Genomic DNA, 24,706 nt, shown 5'->3' with positions numbered 1-24,706 from the left:
AACTACTAAAATAATATGATTTAATTACTTAATATAGAAGTTTCTATATTAATTTATACAGTCAGCTCTGATCAAAATATAAATTTACATCTCCCAAATAGTAGGCAGGTACAGCAAGTCCTCTACTTACGAACTTAATCCATTCCTAGCGGTCGTTCGCAAGTCAAAAAGTTCGTAACTCGAAAGGACGATGTTTGGTGCAAAAACTCAAATACAACGTTGTTTTTACAATTATGTAATGTTTAGGCTACTTGAATAATGTTGAATTAAGATTGTTAAAGGAAAGTATAAATTCAAATCAATCACATGTACATTATTTATTAAAATTACTCATTTAAAACAACTACAAATGTACATATGTATGTATTGTAAATGTTTTTAATGTAAAACATCAAAAATAAACTTGACTGTACATAAGAAATAACCAACTAGACTTTAATAGTAAACAAATGACACCACACACGATTGACACATGACTACAGTCCAAACTCAACTAAGAGCCTCTCACCTACCTCTCACGCTTAGAGTACCTAGATATCAGAGTAGCGACACACGAGTCATCGCCGCCATGTTCTGTCGATCGACTGTCATCACATGGTCGATGGGTTTACATTAAGAAATAACGATTTTTTTAGTTTAATAAAGCATTTTATTCGTAAAAATGCTTTATTAAACTTAAAAAATCGTCATTTCTTAATGTAAACCCATAGACCGCACAATGACAGTAGACAGAACATGGTGGCGATTACTCATGTCTCTACTCTGATATCTAGGTACTCTACTCATGCTCATGTTAACCCACCATCTGTCGGCTTTGTTCGTAACTTCGAATGTTTGTAAGTAGAGGACTGCCTGTATATCATTGGTTATAGCATTCAAATATTTCAAAGCAAGCCAACTACTGGATATGTGTTAGTTACATTCATAATTTAGAATTATGCACACTTTGTAAAATCTGATCTGTATACTATATTTCGTCATTTTATTTCCCAGCATTAGCTACATCTGAAAGTTCAAAATTTAAATTTCAAGCAATTTTAAAAGGATTTTGACTACATAATATGATGATAAATCTGATGTTAATATTGAAATTTGTTTTATTTCTAACTTATTCAAAATGTGGAACTTTTTATGTTTCTATAGAATTATTGCTTCAAAATTTAAGTTTGTTTATCACTATTATTTGATTATATGATTTAATCATATTTACCTTAACATAATGTTTAAAAACATCTGAAGCCTGCTTAATACTTATTATATTATATACAACAAGTTTACAGAATGATGCCAAAAAATTTCGTCTTTTGTGAAGCTCTTCAATTTTCATATGTTCATCTTGTTCATCTTTAAAATAATAATAAGGTTATAAAATTTCATAATAAAATAGCGAGACTAATTCTAAACTTACATACCATCATCATCTTCAACAAAAACTTTGTCCTGAATAAAAGCACCAAGTTGATTCTGTAAAGATCGATCTGGTTCATAAACAAGAGGTATCAGAGCTGCATTGTCTGCTAGTTGTTTACAGAACACAATAAGCAGATCACATATTGTTACAAAAGCCTTTAAAAAAACAAAAAAAAACTTGTGTAATATATGTAATCCTATAGTTTTTTAAGCCAAATAATAATTTCATATAAGTGTGAAATTACTTGAATGAAAATCAACTTACATAAGAATTACTAAATTAATTTAAAAACAAAGCAATTATTACACATTTTCAAATAAATTATTCTATAATTTTGTTACTAGTAACAAAGTAGCTATGCACCAATAACAAATTTGAAAATGTTTAAATAATGACAACAGGGATATAAAGTTTAAAAACTTAACTGGATGAAAATTTAAATTATTTTGGAATGAAAATGTAAAAGCCTGAAGATGTAAAATTGTAAGAAAATGTAGAAAATGTAAAAGCCTGAAGGCATGGTATACAAGTAGGCTGAAAACATTCAGAATAAAGGAAAAAAAACTCGGAAAATATAAATCAGGTGTGTTTATTAATGTAATAATAGTGCTGAGAAAAAGATAGATAGATAGTTAAATTATTTTCTTTACTGAATTTTTATATCCTCTTGTCAAGAAAATTTTAATCAAATATCTATGAATATATTCAAGTCACACATTTGATCTGTTTGATATATTCTACAAAACTGTTATCAAAATAATATCTAGCTGATGAATATTGAACTGTGATTATTAACACACATTTTAAAAAGTGTAATGATAGATAAATTGTACAACAGAATGAATAATGAGTGAATAAATAATCAGTAAGAAAGCTAAGAAAGTCATTAATGTCCAGTAAATAAGACTCCAGTAAATTTAGAATAAACCAATATTAAAATATTGGTTTATTTTGGTTAAATATTGGTTTATTGTAAAAAATTTTCAATTTAAAATACAATTTTTTTGTCTTTTACTTTGTGTATTATTTATCTGTCATACATAAAACAAGAAATGCTAAAAATGGCAACGGCAGAATCTTTGCTTTAATGTTATACAGTGAAAACTAGAATTGTAAGGAACTGTTCAAAGTTTCCATCTTTGGTAAGCTGGAAAAAAATGGTCACTGCCTCAAAATGTGAACATTTTTTATGAAGTTTTAATGTAAACGTAGTATTTGTTATGTTTATTGGACTTTTAACTCAAAAGGAAAATGACAAAGAAAATAAAATTCAAACAATACATGCATATGCAATTATTTTTGTAATTCTGAAGCCAAAACCAATATATTAAAAAAAATTTTAAGTCTAAAGAACTGATTGCTTTGTCAATGCACAGTAAAGAAATTAGATGCTATACACAACACTGTAATAATCAATACACACATCATATTATAACAATAACTGATAATTTATTCATGTTTAACTATAACTTGTGTTTGTCATCAGTGTTCCAATAACAAAAGTGAATCTAGCTTTCTGCAAAGCTGCTTGGTCCAGGATATATGATGAATCTGGAAGAACTTTAGTCAAAAATATCATTTAGTTTCCAATTTATGACAAAGGTGCAGATACAGTATCAATAGTTTTAATTTCATTCATAATGTTTTTGTATCAGACTTTTTAATTCAATATATGTTTAAATTTCTGTCTTTGTTTTTAATTCCTATTAGTTAGAACATGTCAGAATTATAACGTACACAGATTTCTATTCATGTCTCATAGGTTCCATTTGAAGGCATGGTATTTTGTGGAAAAAACTTTATAGTAACACCAAAAATAACTAACTTTGCAGCTTCTGCATGTTTCTATCTCGGAGAGGTTCTGCTTCTTGCAAATTTTATTGTATATAGTCATCTTCAACGTCATATATCACAAAAAAATTATTACAATCAATATTAATATTTAAAAAATTCTATAGCCTATTTTAATATGTTAAAGTAATTATAAATTTTATATAGCATTAAAAGAAATATATTTCAGACAAACCTCCTCTTCCAACCCATCACTTTGATGATTTAATAACTCTCTCATTGTGTCCATAAAATCTTTCAAACGATTACGCAGACTATGAACTGCAGGCATTTGTGGACTGGTTTCATCAAGCAATGCTAAATCCCACATTATCCCCATTGAACAGCAGGATATTGCATATTTGACTACCTACAAATAATAAATTACTGAATTTATACAAATATTTTTTTATGTATATAAAATAATTTTTCTAAAATTCAATTTTTTTCATCTATAAAAAATCTGAGAATTTCAAAAACATCTTTCAACAAAAATACATAAGACAAATATACTATTATATTATAGTGAGTTCATATATAAATACTTTCATTAAAAATAATGCTAATATTACTGATCTGAATATAACAAGACAAAATTAATACTTTTGTGAGAAGAAAGAAAAAAATGTGGTCAAGTGAAACATGCAGTCATTTTGAATTGCTTAAAAGCACAAATTCTGTCTGTTATAATAATAATAATTAATGAAAATTTATAGAAGTATACTTTATGTTTTGCTATTTTCTTTTCTATTTAATTTAAAATTTATTATATAGTAAATATCTTTTTATAATAATAAGTACATTTTAATTTGTTATTAAAATTTTGTAATACTCTTGGGATATTATTAGTTTGACACAAAAACATTCAAATCACAAAAATGTATCAACTCATTAGACAGTTTTGAAAGTTAATGAAATTTTATATTGTTATTAATTTAAGTTAAAAAAGCTACAAAATTGCAAGTTCATATTATTACTGACTGTTTAATAATAATAAACTTTGCATCTTGTACATGCACAATCTAATTATTCTTCAAGTTAAAAAATATATAAAGATGAGACGACTACATGATCAAAACTACCTTGAAATGTTTCTAGTTTTGAAGTAAATTTGGTATTGTTACTTTTAATATTAAAAGTACCAATTTATTTTATAATTAGAAGCATCATTTCAAGTTAGTTTTGGTTATTTAATATATATATATATATATATATTAAATATATATATATATATGTATATTAGATAATCAACAGTAAATATCGTTGATTAAAAATACTCTGCATTTATATAATTTAGAACTATCATCAAATGAAAAATCTGTACTTACTTCCTCTGATAGAAGTTTTTCTCCTTGCACAGATCCTTTAACCCAAAATTCAAATATACCATCCCAAATACCCCATGGTCCTAAATTATGGCAACTGTAAATACACAAATACAAAAAATTATTCTATACATAATAAAAAAAACAAAACCTTGTTATAATCATTTTATAAATAATGTATTATTGTTATTGTTAAGTGCTCCACTCCAAAAGAAGTATTATACTAAAATACGAAAAAGGCAAATAAAGAATTGCTTTATTTGTCTTTCATCCACCACCCAAAGAGACAAGCCTAGGCAGTTAGGTCCCCAAAAAGAAACGCTTAGAAATTAGAAATTACAAAAAGTCTCTTCTTCCATATTGCATTTGCATAATGATGAAATAGTTCAAACAGTGGCTTCTGAAAGTTTACTGAGTGGACATGACCATCTGATACCTTGACTAAGAATTTCTAATTTCAAAATAAATGTCTTGCTTATGTACAGGATTATAATAAATCATATGTTCAACAGTACAAGATAATAAGATTATCAGTATCATAAAAGCAAAAGGCAGTGTCTGCACAGTTATACAATGCCAGGTAGTGTCTAAAATTATTATGCTCAGTAAGTAGTTGAGCAATAGTATAAAGTAAATTTCTAAATGATGATAATCTTCATTCAATACTAGGAAAGTAAAGTTTTGTTATACTTCCAGTCTTGCTGCTCAATCATTGATACTTCCACTTAAAACTTTTATTTTTAATAATATTACTCAAACTTTATTCCTTGATAGAGGGATGTGAGCCAAGTCAGTATTCTTCATAGCAACTTTCTCATTGCAAAGTATACCATTATGAGAAATATAAAAGTCACATTACTTAAAAGATCTTATGTAATTATCTAAATATTTGTCATTGAAACATTTAAATGTCTTATTTAACTACAATAAATCAGGGTATAAAAAACATTTCTTTAACTGTTACTTTTTGAAAGAGACAGGAATAGCTTAATTTTTATGGAATTAAGAAAAACCCCTTGAAAATACATAACTTTAACCCTTCAATTTTTTAATTGGTTGTATATTTTACAAAATATTTGTCAGGGACATTATAAATGAAAAATCCTGTCTATATACTAAATAAAATAATAAGCATAAAAAAAAAGTCATACACAACCAATCTGAATTTATGATATGTGATCTGTATTCTGGCAATCAGATACAGTACAAATTTACTATCATATTCCAACAAACCATAAATGTCACCATTATTTTTCTCATACTTCGAAGTTTTTATCAAAAATTTCAAGTATTTACAGACATTTTGATTTAAAAGATTGTCACAAAATGTATATATTCTTATAATATTAATAGTTATATATTTATTAAATATTTTCCTAGTTACTTTCACATTTATAGTTGTTTGAGATGAAAATGAGTCCTATTCCAGATGATATTGGCAGTGCATCTGATTCCATTACAATGTGAAATTCTATTTTACCTTTTAAAATTTGCTTTCTTATTTTCTTACAGTAAGTTTTTAATTTAAAAATTTCTAGTCTACAAATTTTTTATCCTAAATATCTGTCTCATGCATGGCCATTAATTAATTTGAAATACTCCTTTGTTTTATTAACATACACTGATTCTCAAATATATTTTAAAATATTTAGCTGTAATGAAAATGAATACACTCCATATTACAACATAAAAATAATTTAATATTGCTCCATGTGCCTGCTAGTATTATAAACAAGGTTTGAAAATTGACACTTTGGAGGGAAGACAAGAAAAGATAAAATTAGTGGAAGTGCATGACCAAAATTTTCATGCATGATTCTAAATTGTAAAGTTCAATGCATGTATACATACTATCGAGAATCTTGTATAGTACAATATATAACTAATTTACACACAACTATAATATATATACTAACGTAAGTATAATTAATTATCTATAATGATTGATTTGATTAACAGAATTAAAAATAGATCATAGAAGTCAAATTCAAAATGAGAGTCACCACTACGTATAGTTGACAACAACACAAACATTTATATTAACAGATGAATATTACAAAGGTTACAAAGTTCACGACACTTAGAAAACAAAGATGCAATGATTAAACAGATTTCCACACATGTACAACTAAGCGTTCAGACAGTTACTGAATCCATAACAGGTCTGTTGGAAGAACACCTCACGACCTTTCTTGCACAGACGTATCCACAGTAGAGTCTTTGAGTCCTTTTAGCACACCTAGCATTTGGTAGTCCTAAGACAGCTACACACCTTTTCCAAGTTCAAAGGGAACTTCACTCTTTCCAGGCTTTCAAAAGGGAACCTCTTTCCCGCCTAAAGCTGTCTCTTTTATACTCATCAGAGTAAAATGCGGCTCCACCAATCAGTGTCCGATGCCTCCAGCTCATCCGGCCAACGTACAATCTCCACCAGCTAATCACCGATCGTAGATTTCAAACAAATGGCAGTTTCCTAACCGACGTTCTCCAACGGTCGCTTTCCAACGGACTTTGTAACGGCTACCGATTTGAATTACAAAAATTCTGTTATGACCAAATCACACGTCTGGGTGATTCTAGCCATGACAATAGAGTTGCAGACATTCAAACTTTATTCAAAGATATGTCTGTATAGATAAGAATAAATATAATTTATTCTTATCTATAGACTTTCTAATAAATTATTTGGAAAGTTAGTTAAATACCTATAAAATATCGAAACTTTCTTCATTGCTGATGTAACTGCATAAACTTCATCTTCATCAACTTCTTCTCCCTAAAATTAATAATGCAAGATGTAGATGTTAAGTGTAAAATCAAAATCATTAATATAAAAAAAATTAATATATAATAAAAAAAATTTTAATAAACCTCTTTCATATTTTATCAATTATGTTAATAACCAAAAAAATTCTTGATTTAAGTTAGCACCAAAGATTAAACTAAACTTATCATCAATAAATACATAAACTTGACATCTATATAATGGAGTCAGTAATTAGTAACATGTTTTTATTTTTAACACTTATCTTTATCTAAACTTATTAATATTACTTTTTATTTAATTATTTTTCTAGAAACATCTCTTATGTTTCCAAAATTGATCAAAGTCTGTATCTTTTCAGAATCATATTTGAAAATTCATTATATGGTAAGACCCCGCTTAACGATGTCTCAATTAACGTTGATTTGATATAACATGGTCTGCTTGAAGCCTAAAAAAGGCTCAAAATTTACGCTGATTCAAATTATCGCGGCATTTCATTGATTCGTATATAATATGATTATTTACAAACACGAATCACTCAGCAAAAGGTGGCAATTCGTCGTAGAGTCATACTTCCTTTAAATCTATGTTTGTTTTGTGCAATTTTGGAAAAAATATAACATCATGCATGCCATATAAAATATCAACTTCGCTTGGCAAGAATTAACTGATTTTCTAAACATATATAAGAAATTAATATTCTATAAAACTATAAAATATTAATTTCTTGTCATTGTTGTTAAATATTTTCACATATTATATGTAAATGTACATTAAAATATTTTCTTTATGAATTTTTTATTTTGTAGACTTTTTTTTGTGCTCTAAAAATAGAAGACAGTTTTGATAATGAAACAAAAATCTTATGTAAAAACTTAACTGTCTGAGATCATCAAATAAGATCATTCTGAAAGGAGATATTTATGATAAAATGATAAATTTACCATATTATAATAATATAAAATTAATTTAAATATCAATATAACTTACTGCTTGTATTAAGTCACTTAGAGCTTGTTTATACTTATGAATGAGTGAGTCTATAAGTGTCCCTCTTGCAACAGCACATCTTGAATGTATCGCCAGTTCCTCATTACAAAGAGCTTCATAAGTTTTTGCACAAGCTTCTAAAACTTCTGTATCATTATGGCGTTCAACAATATCATGAATAAGTTTCAACAAATTATCCAAGTTCTAAAATAAATTTTAAAATATTTATATAGTACAAAGTTCACATATTTTTAAAATCATAAGCATATAATTCTATGTTTAAAACAGAAGAGTTGATATTATTTAATAAGGGACTTATGGATTTTACATATACCATATTTTATGGACTATAAGACGCTACGGACTATAAGACACACCTTAATTTTTAAGCAATTTTTTAAAAAAAATACCTATAAGACGCACCTGAATTTTGGAGGCAATTTTTCGAAGAAAAAGGTGCGTCTTATAGTCCGTAAAATATGATATATATAATCAACCAAATTCAAATGGCTTTTTGAGCTGCAATTTGAAAAAATTGTAGACCTATAAATTCTAACTGCCATCCATCTGTTCTTCCTTAATCTCAAGAATGATGATAAGACAGATGAAAGTCAACACCAGATATGAAAAGCTTAGGGGCAAGAGGTCTCAATTAACTATATATGAACTTCCAGTATAAACTGGAAGTCACATGATTTCAATTAAAAAATTTTCCCCAGAACAAAGTTACATACACCAGCACAACATTGTTGTAAGGAAAAGTATTATGTACAAAGGAAAGACACTAATAATTTGAGATCCAGAACACATATTTTAAATTAAATTAATTAAAAATATGATTAAAAATTGCAGCCCAGCATTATGACAATGTCACAATAATTTTTTACTTATTTACTTTTGATAATTAATCAGTGCAGCTGTTCTACCCAAAGAACCATTTAAATCTTTAATTTATTATATCTAAAAATGTTTATTGTAATTAATACTTGATTCTAAAGAAAAAAGCTTCATCTTTCAGAGTTAAAAACCTACAGGAAAGTTTGTTTTGATAAAAAAAAATTTTCATAACAAATGTTATTTTTCTTTAATAGTGTTTCTATTTAAATATCAAAAATTAAATATTCTATTATCGTAAAATTTGTTTTTAATAAAGTCTGAAAAAATAACTATATATTCTGGATTTAATAGAACATATTTAAAGCTTGAAATAGCACTTTATATCTATACTAATATATAAAGAGGTAACTAAGTTTGGTTGTAACAGGTAATCTCCGAAACTACTCATCCGATTTCAAAAATTCTTTCACCAATATTTAGAATGGACCTTCAGGGTGGACATAGGCTATATATTATTCCGTTAAACATTCATATAAATTAAAAGATAACATCTAGAATTAAGGCTTTTATGTCCAACAGATGGCGCTAACTCCGACGACCTAAGTTTGCTTTTCTGTGAGGCATTATGCTTTTGTGTGAGAATGGACTAAAGCAGATCATTTTCTATCTATCTATATAAATAAAATATAACGTTTGTTTGTTCCTACCGATTCCTTTGAAATTTTGACAAAATGTTGCATTCGAATACGCACGTGTTTTTATATAATATACATGTCGAAATTCCCCCTACTGGGGGAGATGGACAGGATTAAGGCTTACTGTGAAGAACTCGGCTTCTATTATACTATTTTACATGCAGTTTTTTGCGTTTTTAATAGGTTACGTCAACAGAATATACACTAAAAAAGGATTTTTCAATATTTCCTTGCGAGGGAGAGGGACAGGATTAAGGCTTACTGTGAAGAACTCTGCTTTTATTATACTATTTTAGACGCGTTTTTGATTGCGTTTTAATAGGGTACGTCAAGAGAATGTACTGTACACTAAGAAAAGATTTTTTGAAATTCACCCCACGGGGGAAACGTTATACATTTATAATAGATACATTTTGAGCCACAACAACGCGTGGCCGGGTTAGCTAGTATTTTATATAAAGCTGATTATATAATTAGCTTTGATTATATACATTAGCAGTAGCCTTCAGAATGACTGAAGTCAGAATTTAATGTATGTTATCAGAAGAATAGAACCTTAAACAAATATGGAGTAAGAACATTAGAATAGAAATGCAAAAGTTGCAATATTTTCAAATCATACAATTAGAATAACAATTTAAAATCAAACTGCTTTTTGTAAATCCTAAGTAATTATCTTAGAAATGAGGGTAAGGAAAAGACAAACTCTGAAATTACTTTTCATATTCAAAATTTAATATGGTGAAACACCATTTCTACATCTTCCAGAGAACCAAATTTAAAAAATGTGTAATTGAAATTTAAGTCAAGATTTAGGTTTCAGAGTATGTCAGTTCAATGTAATATCAGGAGAAACACAAACACTAAGAATATTATAGCAGTCAAAACTTTTTATTTGGTTAAACATTTTTTGGAACTCTTCTATCCCATCATCAGATCAAAGAAACTTTAAATCATAAATTCAAATAGTCATATTATTGAAAGAAAACAACATAAATAATATAAATAATGAATTTAGACATATAAACAAACTATTTCATCACTAAAAGGAGTGGAAATGTCTTGAGACTAATATAAAATGTATAAGTATATACGTATAAGAACACTAACTACTAATGTTATAGTAGTTAGTGTTCCATTGTATTTATGTTACCACATACATAAATAATTTTAAAACATTAGTACGTGAAATGTTTAACAGGAACATTATAAGATCTCAAAATTTTTTACAAGGCATTTAAATTTACATCTCTGGATTAACACTACTGCATACAAATCTACAAATCAAAGTGAAATTGCTACATTATATTATACATTTCCAGTATCTTAGGTGTAGATACTGATATATATATATAATATAAAGTATTATATATCATGACAAGTGTGCAAACTTGCCACCACAATCAAATTTCTCAACATTATGTCCACTATATGAAGACTACTAGATGTATTAACATGCTGAAATCTTGTTTATTGTCAGAATAGATTATACTACACTATCTTGTACTTAACTTCACTTTAACTTATGAATTTATGTATCCTTATATGTACATATTTCTCCTTACCAACCTTCAACTGATTGCAACTATGAAATATTGTAATGGCTATTTGCAAGGATCCACCCATGCAAACAGCCATTACAATATCTCATAGTCATATAAAAAAACTATATAATTAATGGCATGTTATTGCACTAACACTATGCAACAGCTAAGATCTGATTCATATATGCCATCAAGCTGGCCATCTCTAATCTACACCATAAAATTCACAACTTCAAATCTTAGTTTGCTAAAAATTAATGCCTTAAATATATTTAATGTTCTACAAATCACAATATTGGTCCAAATATAAATTAACTCAAAATTTTGAAATCTACTTTTTGAAAAAATTAGGACTGAATATATGTTGACCTTTTATTATTAATTTTAACTGCATGCAAAAAATTAGCAATTTGCATTTTAAAAAATTTGGAAAGTCATTGAAACAATACTCCATCACTTTCATCTTCATCAGAATTTTTGTTATCATTCCCACTTCCTATTTCATGGCCATTATGGTTTTCAGCCTTCTCAATACATCATCATCTATTTGTCTTAATCATTGGTAACATCTTAAAGCCATTTATAACTGTGTCTTCACAAACATTCATTCATAATTCTACTGCTGTTAACTTTTACTAGAACAGTGGTTCTTAACCTTGCTGGAGGTACCGAACCTCATCAGTTTCATATAAGTATTCACCGAACCCCTTTTAATTGGAAAAATAAAATATAATTTTTCAAATTCAAAACATAGGTATAATAGGTGTTCTATTGGGAAATATAGGCATATTTCCCAATAGAACACATGTTATGTAGCATTAGTTTTCGAAACCAATACGGTTTCTACGTCACGATGACGTCAGGTGGTTGACCTCCGCCGAACCCCTGAGACTGACTCGCCGAACCCCAGGGGTTCGGTCGAACCCAGGTTAAGAACCACTGTACTAGAATATGTGAATTTTTATTGTTTCTTATCTATAACTGATTATGAAAATTAGTTCATTCATTACATGTCTTCCTTTTCAAAATTACTTTGGTTAGAAATAAAATTTTTTGAATTGGTATTTTTCAATATCTGGAAATCTATCAGCATAATGAAAAAAATTTGATTGCTTTCTTAGTAATTTTTTACAAATCACATTTACATCATGCATAGTTTATCAGAAAATAGTACTTAAAGGTTTGGTTTTATAGAAATATATGCATTAGATATTTCTATTATAACTGACAAATTGTAACTTTCTGCTTCTTTTTTATTGATAACCATAAAAATGAAATTAATAAAAGTTACAGAGAAAAATTGAGACAATGTCCTATGTACCAGGTAGTAAACTATAGTAAACCAGCATATACATCATGTCAAGGAAATAGACTTCCTTATATATTTCATGTTTATTGAAATAAAAAAAAAATATTAAAAAAACCAGAAACTTTGTGTTTCATTTTTGCCTATCTTATATTTTTAATAACTGTCCAAAACATTTTTTTATAAAGTCCAAAATATACAATCATATCAAATACATAAATTTATAATTACAATGTAAATTTACACTTTATAACACAATAAATTTCAAGATAAGTTTTAAGCAATCTTCCCTCTCAATTTTTGACAATTGCTTGTTTAGTAGGGACTCCAGGAGTAAAATAAGTTAAACTTTAGTTACTAAAATAAAATTTCTATAGAAGTTATCAAAACTGACTGATTATGTTAAATACAATTAAAATGACCAGCTTAGTTTAATCAATTGTTTGCAATCAAGCCAAACACTTGATTTCAGCACAGTTTGTAGGCTGCAACATAATAGGCCAATCACTAAATACTCGACATACCAAATTTTAGCATCAGTTTAACTCTGAACATAAAGTACAGAGTTAAATGAATACAAGTCAAGGCCTAGAGTGATTTCTGCATCTTTAAAACTGGAGAAAAACACCAACTGATATTTGGTTCATACAGTAATATTATAATATTGAAAATAAAGTACCTTTTCCTGACGACTTGTGGTATATATTTCAAGATCAAAATATTGTGGAATAACCATCAAATTAGCAATCTTCTCTTGATCTGCCATATATTTAGCTAGCAACTGAGGGAGAGTAAGAATGAAATGTTCAGTCAATTTAACACGATCATCTCCAACTTGTTTAAGTTCTTTAGCCGATAATTGCTGAAAAAAATATTTTCTTTGTAATTCATATTTTATTTAAATTTATTTTTATGTATTATCAAAATGTCAATATTCATTTCATGTTCCAAGTTTAAAACATACTTTACGATTTGGACCACGTCCAACTGGTGGTTCTCCAGTAGCAGCCTGTTTGACACAGCAGACCATTATTTCAATGAGTGATGTTTCTTGCCTGTCATCAAGAGGTTCTTCTTGAGATCCTGGTTCTTCTAAAAGAAGATCTGTCATACATTCCCAATCTTTCATCATAGGATTACTCTCTATCAAACTGTCCACCAAATAAGCACCATGTTCATGTAACTACATTACAAAATATTTATTATTAATTTACAAAATTATTAGTTTAAATATATTTTTAGAACAAATATATGAGACAGCACTTTTCTAGATTTACAAAAATATGTATGTAGTGTAATTAACTCTCTTCATTTTATAATAATATTTTTCAATAAAAAAATTAATGATTGGTGATTATTGATTAAAAAAAAAGACTAAAAATATTCTTAATATTGTTATCAATAATATTAATTAGTAATAGTTTAGATTTTGTCACAAATGTTCAGAGTATTCGAGATTATAACTAGAACCAATCTCAATTTACATTGCCAATTTGCAATGAACCTAGCTAACAGAGCAATGAAAAATACTCTCTCCAGATATCTAAGAGAAATCACAAGAATCTAGATGAAATTCAAATCAGGTGCTTACAGTGACAGTAAATTTACTATATGGATATCCAGCTAACTGTAGAGTAAATAGTAGAGGTAAAACCTGATTAACTGTTAATTAAATATAATTAATTAATTAATAGTTATACAAGAAACTGGATTACAATTATATAATTTTTAAAGATGTCTAAAGATGTCCATTATTCAAAACTTCATGTTTGTTTATCTATTGATCATTCTCAAGAAAGAGTTCACTTATAAAAATAATACTTATTTGTTCATTCTTAATATAATCAAAATATTTTACTAATATCACTGATAATTTCTTTTTATAAGTAATAAGATTTGTAAAAAATTATTAAATTTTTTTATTATTATTATTATTACAATTTTCCTGTATCATTAACATTACACAAAATATCTATCTTCCTATAAAAATTTTAAAACAAATAATTTAAAAACAGACAGGAATGACAGATCTGATACAAAAAAATTGATGTCGCAGATATAACTTAATGTGCTATAAATTAAGATTTTTATTTTTCGTAAATTAAAGACACAGTCGATTCAAAAAACCACCATTTTATTATGTGCTTTTAGATTAAAACTTTTGGACAACCTGACCTTCCTTTTTAGGCTACTTGGCTGCCTCTAGTTAAAAAACACAAAATTTATCCAATTAAAAATATAAAATTTTCTAAAAAACTGGTTGGTCTTACGACGTCTTCTAATAGTGTTCCATCCTGTTCCACTCGGGGATTTCAAGCACGTAATAAAATGGTGGTCTTTTGAATCGACTGTGTCTTTAATTTACGAAAAATAATTTAGCCATCCGACGAAAGAAACAGTAAATTTTATATTAAAAACTTAAATATCTTTTTTTGATGACTTGTGACATATATTTCAAAATCAAATTATAAATTTTCTTCTTATTTTTCATATACTTAACTAATATTAAAGCTTATTTTTCAAAGTCTCATATATCAAAACTGTAACTATTAAAGGTAATAAAATTATATAATAAAATGGAGAGACTGCAATTTCAATCTCTGTCTCTCAATCAATGGCTAAGTATATTTGATTATCAGTGGTCCAGAGTGAAAACATTGTAAGTCATGAAATTATTTTATTGCCTGTATATCAAGTTGACCTCTTAAAAATCTGAAAATACACATGTTTTAACACTAAATAATGATTAAAGCCAAAGGTTTTAATCCATTAAACATTTTAATTGTGATTAAGTGCTTTAACTCTCCAAACATCAATTTTTTTATTTTTATTTTTTTTCTTTCTCTGGAACATTGCAAATTTTGTGTTGAGTTTTTCATTCAAGCCCTAAATATGTATCTCAACACTATAGAACTAAGAAATAAATGTCTAAAAAATTCCTTCTATACATTTCTATATCAAAGTTACTTCTTCATTGTAAATATTAGTACATGTCTTGTAAAGTAAAATACAGTAGAGACTCGTTAATCGGAACCCCGGTAATCGAAACGATTTTCAGTCAAACTGTGTCGTGCTGAATCGAACGTTTTTGATACTAGATTTACTTCTAAAGTATAATTTTTATGTTTTTATATTCTTCAATATATTTATTTTGTTTGTACAAAATGCAGAAATAATTTTTAACGATACGATAGCCTCAATTATTATTATAAAAATTTTCGTTAGGCTTAAAATCGACGAAAATTCAACACGAAGCGACACACAACGGAGAAAAATTCAACACGAAGCGACACGCAACGGAGAAAAATTTGAACATCAGACAGGTTAATATATTTATTTGTACATAATCGGTAATCGGAACAAATCAATAATCTGAACAACCCCAGTCCCCAATTGATTCCGATTTTCGGTTCTCTACTGTACTAGATTTCAAGTTAGCTTCTCTTTGATGTTCCCAAACAGAACCTTATAACATTGTGTATCAATAAAACATGATTAAGAATTTAACTTCCATAAGATATTTTCTTCATGCAAGTTTTCCATGTTTGATATCATTTGAACATTTTAATATAAGAAATTTTATTAAAAAAAAAATTGTGAAATGGAAATTATCAAACTATAAAACTTAATTTTTTTGAAACATATTCATATACTTTCAAGAAAAAGCTTAAAAAGGAAATAATAAGTAACAAATATAACTAAATTAAATCACTTTATCAAAAAAAAGATCATAATCACTAGATTGAAATATTTTATAATTTAAATCTGCTGTTCTTTATTTTTATTTAAGCTTCAACCATTACATAAGTATAGATGCTATGCTTGCTATAAATCAAAAAAATCACATTATTAGACAGTGGGAGTGGCCACACTGAACTTGGATGATATGTACTGTACACTATGCCTGTGTTGGACATGTAGCTAGCAATTCGTTGATGCAGAGTTTTGACTGACATTTCTGACTACAGGTATGTGCAAAACAAGCATTAATGTGTGTTTGTATATCTGTTCTATTGTCATACAAGTTTTCTACTTCTGTAAATATATACAGGGTAGAGAGCTTTAATGGAAGAAATTTGAAACATCAGTGTCCATGGAACATGTCTACTGAGGAATACCATAAAACTGGAACACATTTAAACAATATTCTTTAGATTAGCTTTTTGTTTAAGAAAATCATATATCAAACGATGAAATTAACATATTCAGATATCTTTTCATTCAATTCGTTCCACCTCTTTCTCTCACTGAGCAATGACAAAAGTAAAATATCATCATCAGAAAAAACCACTGTCCCACAGTACATGCCATCTTGAAGACTGGTTATATACAACTAGAGCAGTGTTTCTCAACCACCGGTCTGCGGAGAATTTTTACCGCTCTGTGTTAAAAAATTTTCTTATTCAAAAAAATAACGATGATAATAAAATTTTCATTTATTAAATTATGAAAAACAGATATTTTATTCAAATTTTAAATTTATGTAATTTATGTTTAGCATGGCACTGAAGACAAATTCTTGAAATGCATAATGTTTGGGAATGTTCGGGAAAATACATACGTCACTTGTTTATATTTTGCAATGGTGTAATGTCATTTATTACTAGACATTTGTTATAATATGTTTAACTGGAATTGGCAAATATAAAAGTAAGTTTATTCATAATTTTTAATACTTTTATAGGTGCTAATAAAAAAAATTTTTTAGCCCTTAATAACATGAACTGTAAACATAGCACATTCTCTTATTTTTTGAATACCAGCTCAAAGTCTCAGAAAAATGACAGTGAAACAGAACTTGGGTGTCCACCAGAAAAAAAAAAGAAAAAACATTTTATCAGGCACTACAACAATGAATATTTAAAATATGGTTTTAAATCTACAGAAGATGATGTATGTCTGACATGTATCATTTGCCATGAAGTTTTAGTAAATGATGCTATGAAACCATCGAAAATGTTACGACATTTGAAGTCTAAACATTCCGAGCTAGAAAATAAACCATATGAATATTTTGAGCATAAAAAACAAGAATTAGTATTACAGACAAAAACATTTAAACAAAACTTTGTTCAGAATAAGTCATTAATAAAATGCTCATATCTAATTGCACTTCAAATTGCTAAAGCCAAAAAATCATTTACCACTGGGGAAAATTTGATAAAACAAGTTTTAATAGGTATTTGTTCAGATATGTTTGGATCCTTGGCTGCTGATCTATTCCCTTATCTAATGACAGTATAAGAAGAAAAATTGAAAAATTATCAGAGAATGTAGAACATCAGTTACAACACAAGATAAAGGAATCAAATTTTTTTGTGATACAAATTGATGAATCATGCAATATTTCTCAAAAGGCCATATTAATTTGCTACGTCAGATATATTGATTTAATTCTGGAAGAAATAAAATAATTCTTGTATTGTGTAGAATTGAACTCATACACAACAAGTAATGAGATTTTTAATGCACCTAATTCTTATTTTATTAAACACTCTTTAAAATGGAAAAACTGCATAGATGTATGTATCGATGGGGTGGCTAGTATGGTTGGCAGACATTGTGTGTTACTAAAGAATTCAGAAAGTAGCTAATTCTGATTTACTGATTACCCACTGTATAATTCACAGACATTTAGCAGCAAAAAGTTTATCCACAAAATTAAATGAGGTTTTAGTGGAATCTATAAAAATGATTAATTTTATAAAAAAATAGCAGTTTAAACAGTAGATTATTTGCAATATTTTGTAGGGAGGTTGGTGCAGAATATGAACAATTATTGCTGCATACAGAAGTTATATGGCTCTCCCGAGGTAAAATTTTAACCAGGCTTTTTGAATTAAGGACAGAAGTAGAAATATTTTTAGTAGGAAAAAAAAATCCTTTAAGAATTCACTTGTCTGATGTAGAATGGGTTGCAAAACTAGCATATTTAAGTAATATATTTTCATGCATTAACAATTTAAACTTAAGTTTACAAGGAACTGCAATAAATGCATTTCATTTATTTAATAAAATAGATGGATTTAAGAAAAAAATTAATTTTTGATTGGATAATGTAAAAAATAATAATATTGATATATTTAATAATTATTCTGAGTTTGTTACTTTGCAGCAAGATATAAACTTATCAAAATTAAATATAGTCATTGAGCAACACTTACAATCTTTAAGTAATAGTTTCAAAAAATATTTCCCATCTGAAAAACCACATGTGAAAGGAATTTGTGGATAACAAGCCCTTTCATAATATATGATAGTAGTAAATTAGTTTAAGTAACAGAGAATATGAGTCCATCCTTGAGATTAGTTCAGATATTATGTTAAAAACTAGGTTTCCAACAATATCTATAGATAAATTTTGGATCAAAACGAAAAATGAATATCCATCTCTATACAAGAAAGTGATGAAAATGTTAGTCCCCTTCATAACAACATATTTATATGAAGCAGGATTTTCAACTATGACAGTAATAAAAAAAATAAATTTAGAAATCGACTTTCAATTATTTCACTGCTCCGACTCAGCTCGACTAATTTAGAACTCACAATTGAAAAGTTAATTAAGAAGAGCAGCAGCAATCTTCTCACTAGCAATGTATACCAAATAAACAAAAATTTTAAATTTATAATTTTTAGTAATCATAGGATTGATTTTTTTCTTGTGTAGCAATAATTTTTAAAATAATTTCTTATGATTTTTTGTTGTAATTTTTATCAAGGGTTTGTTATTTATTAATAATTATAATTAATTACAACAATAAAAATTATACTTTTAGTAAATACTATTAATTTAATTTTTTAGTAATCATAAGTGATTTTTTTATTGTGTCCTATATGCAATTTTTTTGTGATTTTATGTTTTTCTGTGATTTTTGTCAAAGATTTATTTATATAAAATACTTATAATAATTACTTATATTTACATTTAGTAAATGATAATAATAATTTTACAATTTACTTCTGTAGTAATTCTTTAATATCTAGTAAACGTTTTTTTGTTAAAAAAAACCACTGGTCCACAAAATTTTTTCACAAACTTTACTGGTCTGCAGGCGAAAAAAGGTTGAGAGCATAGCTTTAGATTTCTTTTGCTACCTAGCATAGTGTATGCAACATCAGTGGCAAGTATAGAATAGCATCCATAGCAGGCTATGTGGCTGAGGCTTTAAAATATTCTTTATGTATTAATTTTATATTGCTTTCTTATTAATATTTGATTAAAAACTATAGATACCTCACTTTCAATAAAAAACTGTACAAGATCACGAATTAAAGGCGTATTAATTGATCGTTTCTTTCCTCGCTTAGTTCTTAAACCTTGTACTGCTTCTTCATCTGGTTGAAAAAGTCGTTCATTCAAAAATTCTCCTGCAGCTTGAGCAACTGCACGATGTGAGGAATAAACCAATTCATAAACATGTTCACAGTCTTTATCTGTTAAAATTTCTCGATGAAATCTATTCAGATAAATTTAGTGATTAAAATTTTATTTTAAAATAATGAAATAAATCAATATAAAAATTAAAATATCCAAAAACATATATATGTTAATTTAAAATTTTATCAATGATTATTTTATTTTTAATTACATCAATTATTCTATTGTATTCTCCTCAGGCCCTGTTGGATAGGTGCTCCACCTGACTGATTTTATTAACCACCCAGCAAGTTAATGTAGTGAATTAATATGTCAAAATAATGATACTTACAAATAAAGGTCTGTATCCATTTGTAAAAAATAACAAACAAAAATGATAAATACTTTCCATCTGTAGCATAGAAAAATTTCATAAAAATCAAATTAAAAATATTTTAACTTCTGTTGTAAGCAAAAAAAGTAAAATTGAAAGCAAATAGAGAACAAAGACATTTATGAAGTCTATCTATCAATACAGCAAAGATAATAAAATGAAATTTTGATCACTTACAAGGAAACATGAATGTATTGCTATATAAAAAAGCAAATATACACAACAAACGAAACCCGATATCATAAGCAAATACACCAACAACTGCCGTAAATGATCGGGCTAAATTTTGGATATATGATTATAGATTAGAAAAGAATTTGGTACTAGAGTTAGGTGTTAGGCATCATCTCTTATTAAAATTTATAATTATAATATTTAATTAATTAATTTAGATTAAACTAAAAGAAAAGAATTGGCCCGAAGCAGGACTCGAACTTGCAACTCCCGCTTACCGTGCAGACGCGTTGCCAGTTACGCTACCCGGACCTTCGGTCTGATCTCCTTGATGGTTATATCTTAGACTTACATATGCTGGAAGAGGAGATCGGACTGAAGGTCTGGGTAGCGGAACTGGCAACGCGTCTGCACGGTAAGCAGGAGTTGAGAGTTCAAGTCCCGCTTCAGGCCAATTCTTTTCTTCCAATTTAATCTAAATTAATTAATTAAATATTATAATTATTAATTTTAATAAGAGATGGTGCCTAATGCCTAACTCTAGTGCCAAATTCATTTCTAATCTATAATCATATATCCAAAATTTAGCCCAATCATTTATGGCAGTTGTTGGTGTATAATAAAAAGCTTTTTAACATTCATCAACATTTAACTTTTGAAAATAGATTAGATATCATAAATCATGCATAAAAACATAATAGACCCTGAACACACTACAACATTTTTTAAATGAAAATTGTGTTGATAAAAGTTACATTTGCAATTTGCACATGAAAATTACAAGATACTACATATGACTTAGGGTGCACATCCAGTTAACAACTTGTTTACATCTGGACATTGCAGTTTCACAATCATACTTATTGTGGCAAACAACACATGCTTTCAACTTAAATTCAAAAACAAAAAGCAACAGCAATTATTTTAATGTGCTTAACTAACAAAGAAAGTAAAGGGAATGAAGATTACAAATGTACTGTACATTTGATTGATTTGGTTGCAACCATAGTTTGTTTTCATGTCATCATTGAACAAGGATAAAATCTGTCACTATAGATTAGCATTGGTTGTTTATCATGGTTACATGCAACCAAAGTTACACACAACTCTCATACAGAAACTAGGCAAAAACTTCTCTAAAGTGAGACTTCATCAAAAATTGCAATGTATATTGTTCAAATAGTTGTATGAAATATAGAATGCTGCAACTTTGTTAAAGTTGCACATGTTCAATATGGGTAATTATTATGCTTTTCTATGCATGATGCCAATTATATAAAAATATTATATAACTAACAAATATATTCTATTCTCAACTTAAAACGACCCATACTTATAATGGCCAAAAATGGTGTAATAAAAAAATTTTTTAATCCAAACAATCAGTTGCACTCACTAAATGGCATGAAACATTTATTTAATGTTAAATGTAATAGCATAAAGAATAAATGCAGTGTTTATAACAATAACTCCAATATTCTTGTCTCACTATCACAACTTTATTCAGTTAGAGGCAAAGATTTAGACTAATAGAGGAGATTAAAGCTAAATCACAAGCAGTATTAAACACACTCATTAACAGAACTTTCAGTATGCAATCCATTTCTAGCAAAGCAGTGGAATTGAAGTGTGCACTCCCAAATAACTACTTTGAAGATGATGATAATAAGATCCACATATGATGTAATTTTATTTTTATTGATGAATTTCAGAAACTATTGGATAGCATCTCATATTAAAGGAAACACATTGTATTAAAAGGTTTCAAATATTGATATGAATTATATTTTAAGATTTGTATGTTATGCTGTTCAGTTACAGTAAAGCATTAAACATGATCCACAAGTTTTTTATTATCCTGTTCATAATTTTACTGATGTATTACCTAATATTATCAATGTCATATTTAATTCTTTACTTAAGAATAAACAAATTATTATTATTATTGGATTAAAAAATTTTTATACAGTGGTACACCTCGTACTTCAAACACTTCACGAGTTCAAACACCAATTTTGTCAAGAATTTGCCACAGAGTTTGAATGATGCTTCAAAGTTCAAACTATACAGGCAGTGAAAAAACACACTCAAAGTATAAACACAATTGTGCAATGGAGTCGACTGTCACTCGTGTTACACTCATATGTTTTCAGTATTTTTTTTTTTTTTTGCATTATTTTTGGTGTGATTGGTTATATATGTTGTGTGTTATTCATTGATTTTTATTAATTTCTTCATTAACAGCTTTTAAGTACTCCATACATTTTATATTCTTTAGTTCAAAAATTTCCAAATGAAACTTTTTAAACCACATTTGATATGTTCAAAGTTTAGGAGCATCTTCCTCATACACATTACAAAATTTTTTACTGTTTGTATGTCATTATATCTTTTCCAAAACTCAAAGTATATTATGTCTAATATGTTTTTCATCTCTAGACGTTTTGACTTGATTTTATTCAAACAAATTGTGACAAAAAAATTTAAAGTAAGTTTCTAAGCAAAGAATATAATCTCACCTTAGCAACAATGTGTTAAATTTCACAACTGTTGTAATTAAATCACACATCCATGTTAAGAAATGATGGCTATCAAAACTATGCAAAACTTTCTGTTCAACCCAATTTAATTTTTAATTATTAATTAACCATGGCATCTGAGAAGTGGGTGTAAGCAGTAAAGTCTAAGAGGAAGGTTGTAATATCAACAAGTGAAGTAAAAAAGAAAGTTATCATGAAGCTTGAAAGTGGTATGCAAGTGGAAGATCTAGCTGCCATGTTTAAGATGCTGAAGTCGATGGTGTGCGACCAGTAAATGCAATTTTCATTTTATTGTACAATATGTACATGTTTTATTTATTGTTATCATATTTTAATTTATTATTAGGACATTTAATTGTGTCATTTTCATCTTAAATTATGCAAATTTGCTGTTTTTAGTTTATCAAAATGGGTATTGTCAGGGTCTGGAAATGAATTAACAAACTTTCCATTATTTCTAATGCAAAAATTGATTCAGAGTTCAAATGATTTGGAGTTCAAACAGCCTCCTGGGATGAATTAAATTCAAAGTACAAGGCACAACTGTACTTTATTTTTACACTACTATTATTAACATATTACAGCAATTTTATCATACAAAAAATAAACTGTTATAAATAATGTAAAAAATGAAAATACTCACTTGTGAATGCTAATTACTAACTTCACAGCATGAACAGCTACTTCATATTCCTTATCTAGAGTCATTGCAACAATTCTATCCTATAATTAATTTTAAAAAATTTATCTTAATTTATAGAACTGCAAATAAATAAAATTATCATGTTCAACAGCAAACATATGCTTCAATAATTAGAAATTTACAATTCCTAGAATGTGTTGCCAAATTTTACATTTATTCTTATGAGAAAACTAATCTTGAGTAATACAGTCTTTAAAAATGAATCTCTCACATAAAATGCAAATTAATTAAATTTGTTCAAAACACATCAAAAGCATTCTTTAGTTATATTTCAAATTAATTTTTCAAATACTTTTCTATAAACAACATACATTCTTAATAATTACTAAAAAAATAAATTCTAAATAAAATCAAAGAAATTGTTGCATGTAAAAAACTAATTTTTATTAAAAATATTTTACACAAACCTTAAATTTATTTGTGAAAAGTTCCAATTTACTTGTTAATTCTTCAGAAGCATATAATGGAAGTAATGCCTGAAGACATTTCAATCTAACATCTCCAACCTAAAAAGGAAAAAAATTATTTAAATTAAAATATAAATATATAAAATATATTTTACAAAAAATCTAATTTTATAAATTCACCAAATCAAATTTAAACATAATTTGTAAATTTCTATTATTCCTTCTATCTAAAGTATGTCAACAGTATAAGATAATCTAATCAAGAATAACATACAACTCTTTAGTAAGATGTCTAACACATAACTATCATTTCATTTTTCTTATAAAAATTTATGTACAGCAGAAACAATTCTCCAAAACAATAAAAAAATCCAAATTTTGTAATTTGATATACTTATTAGATATTTTTAATAATTAATAATA

At 27.3% G+C, this 24,706-nt stretch overlaps 1 protein-coding gene across 3 annotated transcripts in view; it reads right to left on the bottom strand.

The window, feature by feature from the left end:
• The window catches only part of SA1 (stromal antigen), a 66,711-nt gene that overhangs the window by 5,565 nt on the left and 36,440 nt on the right, over positions 1-24,706 (bottom strand). For all 3 annotated transcript variants that reach the window (XM_067276546.1, XM_067276545.1, XM_067276547.1), the window contains exons 9-19: positions 24,284-24,382; positions 23,817-23,896; positions 19,943-20,165; positions 13,670-13,888; positions 13,385-13,567; positions 8,324-8,527; positions 7,272-7,342; positions 4,570-4,663; positions 3,438-3,611; positions 1,413-1,566; positions 1,211-1,344 (exon numbers count right to left, since the gene is read on the bottom strand). In XM_067276546.1, coding sequence (XP_067132647.1) covers positions 1,211-1,344; positions 1,413-1,566; positions 3,438-3,611; positions 4,570-4,663; positions 7,272-7,342; positions 8,324-8,527; positions 13,385-13,567; positions 13,670-13,888; positions 19,943-20,165; positions 23,817-23,896; positions 24,284-24,382 — 1,635 coding nt within the window. The remainder of the gene's footprint in view (positions 1-1,210; positions 1,345-1,412; positions 1,567-3,437; positions 3,612-4,569; positions 4,664-7,271; positions 7,343-8,323; positions 8,528-13,384; positions 13,568-13,669; positions 13,889-19,942; positions 20,166-23,816; positions 23,897-24,283; positions 24,383-24,706) is intronic.

The sequence above is a fragment of the Centruroides vittatus genome, unplaced genomic scaffold (genome assembly GCF_030686945.1).
Source record: "Centruroides vittatus isolate TY-2023 unplaced genomic scaffold, ASM3068694v2 contig_7, whole genome shotgun sequence".
NCBI lineage: Eukaryota > Metazoa > Arthropoda > Arachnida > Scorpiones > Buthidae > Centruroides > Centruroides vittatus.
The sequence above is the reverse complement of the archived record's forward strand: the minus strand, read 5'-3'. Positions and strand labels throughout refer to the sequence as shown.